We start from the raw sequence: 9,290 nt of genomic DNA, 5'->3' as shown, positions 1-9,290 counted from the left end.
GCTGTTGGTCACTTTACACTCCCTGGTATCATTGTGTGTTTGTTTGCTTTCTTTTGGGCAGGAGTTCACACGTCTGTTGGTGTAAAAAGCGCGAGTAAAGACATGTGCAGCTAAAAGCCTCCTCAACCTCTTGTTGGTGCCGTGTTTCACTTCAGCATTTAAAGTCTGAGAGGTTTCTAATGCAACTGTAAGGAGTGTGTCTAAGTTTCACACATGCCACTTTTTGCCCTTCTGGTGCTTTCTGTTGCCACTGGTTTAGGTATTCCTGGAGAGATAAATATAGTATGTTGATCAAGAATTAACAGCTAAATCAACAAGGCCAATATAAACTCATAGTATCAGCATGTGTAACATTATGTAACAAAATTTTATACCACCATCAATTAACATTGAGGCTACAATAAATAGCTACAGTTTCCAGTTCTTAGTTGGCAGAAGTTGCACCTGGTGTGGTCTTCTGGTGCTGCCGAGGTGCTCTTCGGTAGATTGGCAGCTTGTGAAAATTCACATCAGCCAGTCTGGCATCAAAAACCATGCTGCGTTCAAAGTCACCTCAAATATTCCACAGATAATTTTGACTATCTTGGATGTTTTGAGTCCTGACACATGGTGGCAGTGCTGCGCTGGGATATGTCAGCAGCTGATTATTATCTTAGTGATATAACATGGACTCTTAGTGGGCGTTATTGCGCTTTTTAAATCCTTAACTCTTCTTTACTTCTTACCCGACTTTCCTTAAATGATGTCATGCATCTGGAGTGGCTATTTGTACACTGTCTAGTAAAAATCTGAGGACATCAGGTGACATCAGAATTGGGGACTACACTGACACCCGGTGGGCAAAAGACAGCAGTTAGCACAAACAATCAGACAGCTTAAACAACACGACAAAGGAGACCCGCTACAGTGTGATTACACAAAATCCTTTATTTCAAGGATCCAAGAGCACATTTCGACACATGGCAGACTGCATTTTTTTGTTTTTTAAACACATGTTAGCACACAACTACAACTTCCAGTGATTTAAAAAAACAAAACAAACAAACCGCAAAATAAAGTCTGCGTGCATTAAAAAACAGCACAGGGAGAGTTTGGTTTAATTTAAACTCAAATTTTTAAAAAAGAAAGATGAAATCTGTGGACAAAGTGGGTTTTAACAAGTGAAACGAGTGATTTTAAAGTCTCCAAATGCTGAGAGCAGAGCAGGTCTTTGCTCATTGTTATGGCACCATACTGCTTTGAGCTAACGTGTCTTCAAACATGACATATAGATAAAACACACTGAGACTCTTAGGGACAATATTCATATGACAAGGAATCATAAAATGCTTTTCTTAAAAACTACTTTCAGTGCAAGAGCTTTTCAGAGCTGTGATTACAAAGCAGTGCTTGAACAACACCATTATAAACACATCTTATACACACACACAATTAGTTTTTCAGGTTGTAAATAGCCTTGAGATTTCATAAAGTTTTTTTTTCTTCCATACAGCGTATCAGTGTGTGATCTGACTACTGATTTTAAATTATCTGTTTTAAGAAAAATCTGATCATCATCTGATCATAAGAAAAAGTCAGTAAGAAAAGGAAAAAAACAAAAACAAAGAGGCAAATCTATAAATGCGTTTCGATTGTCGTCGGCTGACGTGAGCAAAAAATCGCTTCTAAGCACCTTTCTGTGGCGAGTTCAAAGCTTCGTGGTTCACACGAGACATTCAACAACAGAGCGCCTCATTTGGTTTTTGAGTCAGTGCTAAATGCTAAATGCTGTCCCGTCTGCCCTCCAGCTGCTCTTAATATCTCCGTTCATGTCATGTCACCGCTGAGCTAATATATGTCAAAACACAAAGCTAAAATAATGATGTTGTTACCTGCCACATTATACGCACCAAGACAAAATCTGTCAGTGTGTCTTGAAACGGCTCTCTTAAGGTGCAACAGTGCCTTTCAGCTAGTTAGTGAGCAGCCAAAGGAAGTCCACAGCCTCAAGTGAAGCCAAAACCAGTTCAACTGATGTCTAAACTAAGTTTTTATAATTATACATAATTAAATATGTGGACTGATCTTGATTTAAAAAGCTACACAAAGAGTGCTAAAACTGCATGGAGAATACAAACAGCAAAAGGCTATTTATGCCCAAAATGCTGACTTTAAGTAAATGTTCTGTAATTTTGTTAAATAATACCACATAAAATGTTCAATTCAGTGGAATCTACTCAAAAGAAATTTATGCGATTAGTATACATTCAGTTTATACCAAGCACACTCCTCAATGAAGTAAATAAACCTTTTATTTTATATATTTCAGTTGCATTCCATTAAAAATTAATGCTTTGTGTTTATGAGGTCAAAGAATCATTTTTTCCACAACTTTTCCACATTTTTATTTCATGACAAACTTTCGTCGACGTGAGTCAACACGACAGAAAAGCTTTCCTTGTTGCCTCCTCCACTTTATGCTTGATTTAACATTTCTGGGGAAGCTTTTATTACGCTTACAGTAACATAACGTGTTAACGTTGTACTCCACTGCGTGGGTGAGGAGGTTCACTCACAGTGAGTGAGCGAAGAAAGGAGCGAAGAAACTAAAGAGGCGCTGATTAACAGCGGCAAAGACTCTCACACTGAGCTGAAAGGAAACTAGGGCAACTGAAACAGGTGAGTAACTCCAGGACAATTTTTTTATTGATTGTATTTATCTTGTTGTTTTTAACATTTCACTGATTCAGTACATTTATATTTTAATTTTACAAATCTGGGAAAGCAATGTTTAAGTCAGGCGCTACACTTTACGTGTTCGTGATTCCTGTAGGGTCCACTTGGGTTAATTTCATCATCAAATAGTGAGTGTTAGGCTCTACCCAAGAGTTACATTATAATACAACAGCTACTCACATGCAGAGAACTAAAACATAATCATAGCTTTATAGATTAAAGATCCTTGTCATGCCTCACTGTGAGGATTACAGCTATTGAAGTGTATTAATTTTACCCTCGTATCAAAAGCATGAAATTGGCATGTCACAATTAATTTCTTACAACTGAATTGAGGTTTTTATTCTTACACTGTTACAGATAAAATTAAGTTTTTAGCTATGCTGCAATATTTGTATTGTGCATTGTCCACACTGAGTGCCCAACAAGGGTGTTTTGTCCTACCACCACACGGAAATCTTTTTTTAAAGTATGTTTTAATTGGCCTGAACTTAAAATAGACTTATTTTAAGTTCAGGCCATTTTTTATCAAGCAGCCAAAATCAGTTTTGTAGACCGTAAAAATGCAGTTTTAGGGTCTTTCAAACTCGAATTACAAACAAGAATGTTGCAGAGTGCCCTCTGGTGGACAAACTATGCAAGCTTAACACTCATAGCATGGTTGAAGGGTGTTTCTTATTTAATTTTCATTTACAGGTTGTCTTAAATACTGATACCAGCTAATATCAGCCCTGTGATAAAACGCTGAGGCACCAACCAAAAATCCTGATGGTTTCACAGACACTTTATATCGTGTGAGACAAAAACTTTGGCTTTAGTTTTCATTTTCCTTTTGCTTCATAATTTGAAATCACACTTCAAAATTCATGCTTTGCAAATTTTGCAAAGAGGGATGAGAGGAACGGTAAAAAAAAATGCTACTGTCTGTGAAGTTTCTGGATTTAAACTAGGGCTGTCACAATTTCCAATAACAATATTTTTGTGATGCAAGCACATTTTGTTTTTTTATTACTGTGTGTTGTTTAACATAAAACACATACAAAAAGAACAGTTACACCATCGTTCATGACACAATATTAAATATTTAAATATTGTGGTTATCAGCAGACAGCCCCAGTTTAACCCTCTGATCATGCAGACATATTGATTACTATCACTTTAATAACTTCTTCAGTTCCAGTTAATCTGACATGACATGAACGCAGTGGGCTGTAAGCTTTGATGTAAACTGCCTTCAGAACAGCTGGATCGCAGTCTCAGTGAGCGAGACATTTTCAAACATTACACAACCAGCAGGGTCAACAGGGGCTTCACGTGAAGAAAGCCCAGCCTGGTGAGCTCTAATACTGCTAATTAATGTGCACCAGGGTTTAAAGTGTGGAAGTCAGTCAGTGCTAAACCAGCTACAAGTTCTCATTTTAGATATGAGAATAAAATATTTTTTTTAGTTATTCACACTTTGAGGGAATAAATGGTCGGGAGTCTGACAGGCTGAAAGGCATTAACGGGAGATTTTCACACTGTCTCCGGTCAGGAAACAAACCAAAAAATGCTCTTTGATGTTTGATTTCAGCGCCACTGATCAACAAATCAGACCGCCCAAGCCGGTGCACGACATTGGTGTAAACTTCAAAAAGGCGAAAATACAGCATTAGGGTGAACCGATAAAAACCATCTGCTAGTCCTCTCTAATCTTAAAAGGAACCCAGATTATGAAATCGTGTAGAGCTTGTGATGTCATCTTGTGCCTTCGTTTTATGAAAACTGGAAAAGTCCTTTCACTAATAGGCTGCCATGTTGTTTAAAGTTGCAGTGCACTCTGGGTAGAGACACCTAATGGTCCCTACAGCAAGACAGACACTTTCTCTGGTCGGCCGTACTCGAGCTGTACAACATGAAGATGACCACTGTAATAATCCTCTACGTTTCTTATATCACGTCCATGTGTCTAAACCCCTCTCCCCTCACTGATCATGGCTGAGCCCGACTCTGCTGGACGTTTCTTCCTGCTAAAAGGGAGTTTTTCTTTCCCACTGTCATCAAGTGCTTGCTCATAGAGGCTTGTCTGATTGTTGAGTTTTCTGTGTATTATTGTAGGGTCTCTACCTTACAATATAAAGCACCTTGAGGCAACTGCTGTTGTGATTTGGTGCCATTAAATTGAATCAACTTTATTTGGACCAAAGCACCGTAAATGATATCACAGTAGTTCATCCTTTGTGTAATTTTGAGCTGAATGCATTGCACATGTAAACTAACGGCAGCTTTCGTAGGTCAAAATATACCTGAAACATTTAGGATTTGCTTGATCAGCAGAGGACATTAAGGCCAATAAGCTGAAATAGTCGGGGTTCCTTTTAACCTTTCTCAACATATTTTAAAAGACAAAGAAAATCTCATTTAAAACAACATCAATAGGAAAGAAATGCTTATTTTCCAATATGTAGCACCAGGGAAAAAAAAACTACTAACCCCACAGTTGATCTACATCTAGGTGACAAAACGAACACTGATGTTTAAATAATCTGTTTGTTTCTCTGATCTGACGTCACAGCGTTTTCCATAAATGAATGGCTCAAAATGTTTGCATTCAAATATACTGCAGATTGTATATGATTAAAGTCTTCACCAGTGGTTTTAAATGTTTCAAATGACTCCTTGTGACCAGTTTTCTAAGCACACCACACCATGAGCTTTAAGCTAAAATGTTTCCTACTTTAAAGGCAGCTGTTGGTTTGAGTTTGCTGAGAAAATGCAGTTTAAGTTGAGCTGCAGACTCAAGGCTTTACAGGAGATTCGTTTTTTGGTTTTTTTTTTGGTCAACGCATCATCAAGGTTGTGGTGAATTAGCTCTCAGAGGATTTAAAGACTTTAACCTTCACGTGACCCAACACCACGTCATAAAAATGTTTCCTGGATTCATCAGTCTATTTTCCTACAAAGTTTCATAGTTTTGACAGGAATTATTCACTAGTGTGGCAAAGATAGTGGAAAGCATGATTTGTTCTATGTTCGAATTTGATGCTTTGATTTGATCTGATCTTCTAATCACTTCCCTGTTTTGAAAACCATTTTTGAGACATTTCAGTCATGAAAAATATTTTGAGTGTTTCTCCACAAAATACACTGACTTAAAAGCAACTTTGTTGCAATAAGACAGAGTCTGCAATCAGTCTGCAACTGAATGGGGTCAAGTTGGCAATTACATGCAATCTGCAAATCATTGATAAAAAGTTCTTCAGGATTGTTACTGAATTAAATTATTTTAATTTACTTACTCATTAGACCTTTTTCATTAATAAACATTTTATTCTATTTATTTTTTATTTTCTGCTTTTTATTGTATTTTATCTGACCTTATTTTATATATCTTTATTTATTATTTCATCTGTTTTACTTTCATCATGTCCAAAGACCATTTAAAATTTCTGTTTTACTTCATCTGCTGCCTTTTTATTTTATTTTAAAATTGGCTAACATTGCAAGCTAATGTCTTATTACCAGCTTGTCATTCATCAATCAAGTACATTAAACTGCACTGAGCTGCATGAAAGATGCTATACAAATAAAGATTCGCTGACTGATTGCTGTTGCTTGATGCAGCATATGTGATATTTTATTTTTATTAATGCTCAGCGTGTAAGTTTTGGTCCTTCTCAACTACCATAGAGATCACTTCTCAAAGCTCATGCTCAAAGTGTTTGCCTGTATTTATTTTATTACTTGAATATTTGTATTTAATTCTATATTTTTCAAGATATTTGCATGAATACAAAGTGGTGATCAAAAAGGTTTTCATAGGAACAAGCAGGATAGATTCTATCACACTCAAGTTAATGGAAGTTAGGTTAATGGGTACAGTAAATTATTACAACTATAAACGTGTGTGTGTGATTAGCTGTTATGCTTCTAAAGCATCTCTAATTAGTGTAACTGAAGCTCCGACATATTATAACAGAGTACTTAACATAAAAAAATGAACTGAAATGAGTTCAATTAATAAACCCCCTAAGTCATTTTAATCAGGAAAAACAGCTCGGTGGTTTGAGAGTTAAAGTCTTTTAAACTTGAAGATCATTTCAGGCTGAACCTAAACCAACAGCTGGGTGTGCATACAGTTAAAAAAATAGCCGGCAGTACTTGAATAGTTCAGTTTTCACATTATGTGCCACTAAAACCGGCCTTTTTGTTGACGTTTGTTATTTTGAGCACCAAAGAGAGATAATAAAGATAAAAAAGTGCAGTAATTGAGTGTAATTGCGTCTTCCACTTATTTTCTGTTCGATTAACTGTTTACACATCGGTCACAAAGTGATGAGTTTTGGCTTGACAGCAAAAACCCAGTTGCGGTCAGATCGTCAGGACCACATGTTTGAACCAGATGTGGACACTTTCAGAGAGAGCTCGTCCTCTTCCTCTACCAGAGGAGATCTGAGGTTTTCTGAGCAGCACACGTGAGATGAAACAAATGCTATTAAAGAGAACCTGATCTGAAGTCTTTTTTGTTTGCATCCTTATAAAATCATGATTGTCACATGCAGACACAGTCAGTCTTTCCTCTTCTCTTTTCTGTTCTACCTTCTCAGAGGAAAAATCCAGATTTCTGGGAGTCCTGAAGGGCAGGAAGTCCATCTGGGCACGGGACTGGGATGTCGCCTGTGGCCACTGCGTTCCCATTGGACATCAGACACGTCCTGACGTACGCCGCGCTTGCGGCTCCAAGGATGCAGCCATTCTCCAGCTGAGAAAAAACACAACAGGGTCACACTGTAAGAAAAACACACTAATTTCTGAGAAAAAGGGCACAGTTTTAGAAAAAATGTATCTCTCCCCAAACAACCAATAACAAAACTAAAAAAACTGTCAAATGTCCCAAAAAAAAAAGGAAGTAATTTCTAGGAGAACTGGCAGATGTCCAAGAAAAAACTGTCTCCAAGAAAAAAACTAGCAAAAATAGATAATTCTTAAATAAAATAATAAAAAATGAAAAATGAAAAAATGAGCAGATTCCAGAAAGAAATCTTTATTGATGAAAAAAGAAAATGCATAAAAACAATAGCTAATTAATTTTGCTTATTGCAATTTTTTAAACAAATATTTAGGAACGATACACTCTCCCACATCAACAATATCAAATAAATATTTGAAATACATTAAAAAATGTCAAATGTACAGAAAACTGTGCAAATTTTTAAAAAAAGAAAACATAAAAAATTGGCAAATAGAAATATATAATTAATAAAAAAGGAGTCAAATTTACAGTTGTACAACTCCATAACGGAAAGATATCGATTCACTTTTCAAGGTTAAGTTGAAAAGAAATGTAAGTAAAAATGGACAATAGCAGATGTCTGTGTGAAAGTGCTGCAGTTTAGTGAATTACACAGCTAGCTACATATAGAAACCTCTGCTGGAAGGATGAGTCGTTCTAATGAAAATTAATTTGTTGTCTGCTTTACTCACATGAATGAAAAGAAGTGTTGTTGGTGTTCTACTCACTTTTCTTATGAGTTGTAGAAGGCTTTAACCTCACATGTTTATGTTAATTATTTCTTTTCTTCAGTGGTCCAAACGTGCTGTAAAATGTGTAATCTGTTCACAGCAGAGCTGTGCCTCTCTCTGGCTGCCTCCTCCTCCCTCCCCCCTCCTCACTGCATTCGCAGCATTAGGTAATGATGACAGTCAAATTGTAGGTCAATGCCGCTCATGCTTGACTGGTCAGCCTGCCAGTATTTTTCTTTCAGCGACAGCCACTGACCCTGAAGAATAACAGCAGAGGCTGAATGGGGAGGGGATGAATGGATGCCTGCTGGGGTCGTCCATCTCTGGGGCATCCCGACCTTATTCTATTCATTATTGTACTCCTTCTCACTGCCGTCGCTTTGCTGCTCTGTGCTCTTGTTTCATCACATCTCTTTTGTCATGTCTCAGTTTGTTTTTTGGCTCCAAACACCAGCAAAAAGCTACTCTGACAACTACTGAGCAAATTTCAACAATGCAGTATGTCACAAAATCATTAGCACTGGAGCAACATGCTACGTGAGCCCTTTTTCTGTCACACAAGCTTCACGTTGGGCTTTTATTGCCAAGTTAACAATGCAGACTTGTTATAAACCTTCAAGCCTAAATCTGGCAGCGCCAACTGGCGAGGTCTCATTCCCTCATTATGTTTTACAATGGGAATTTCTCTAGACCTCCAACTTGTACTCCAATAGATCAGTGTTTTTAGGACCTTTCCTCTGCTCTGCTTAGTTATTACTGGAAAAAGGTTTGGTTGGACTTTAAAGACAAGTTCCCGTTTCTCCTGAACATTTTTGGGTCTCATTAGGCAATTTAAATGATGTTATGGGGAGTTGAGTTTAGACTTGGCTGTTGTGAGTCTAACAGGATCCAAACATCAGAATGCCTGCACTGTTTTAAATACCAACATCTCAAATAAAACACCTCAAAATAATGGATTTTATTCAGGCTTTTATAACTACTAGCTGGGTATCTAACTCGTGAACAGTACAAACAGTCTTGAAACTCAGTTTAAGGCTTTTCTCTGCAACACGTGACAGTAAAGTGTCATGTTT

At 37.2% G+C, this 9,290-nt stretch overlaps 1 protein-coding gene across 1 annotated transcript in view; it reads right to left on the bottom strand.

Moving 5' to 3' along the window:
* Positions 1–909: 909 nt before the first annotated feature.
* ahr1b (aryl hydrocarbon receptor 1b) overlaps positions 910–9,290 on the bottom strand; it is a 64,845-nt gene continuing 56,464 nt past the window's right edge. The window contains exon 11 of the mRNA XM_063467612.1: positions 910–7,456. Within this exon, the coding sequence (XP_063323682.1) occupies positions 7,298–7,456 (159 nt within the window). The 3' untranslated portion in view covers positions 910–7,297. The remainder of the gene's footprint in view (positions 7,457–9,290) is intronic.

The sequence above is a fragment of the Pelmatolapia mariae genome, linkage group LG23 (genome assembly GCF_036321145.2).
Source record: "Pelmatolapia mariae isolate MD_Pm_ZW linkage group LG23, Pm_UMD_F_2, whole genome shotgun sequence".
NCBI lineage: Eukaryota > Metazoa > Chordata > Actinopteri > Cichliformes > Cichlidae > Pelmatolapia > Pelmatolapia mariae.
This window is presented reverse-complemented; position numbering and strand designations above follow the sequence as displayed.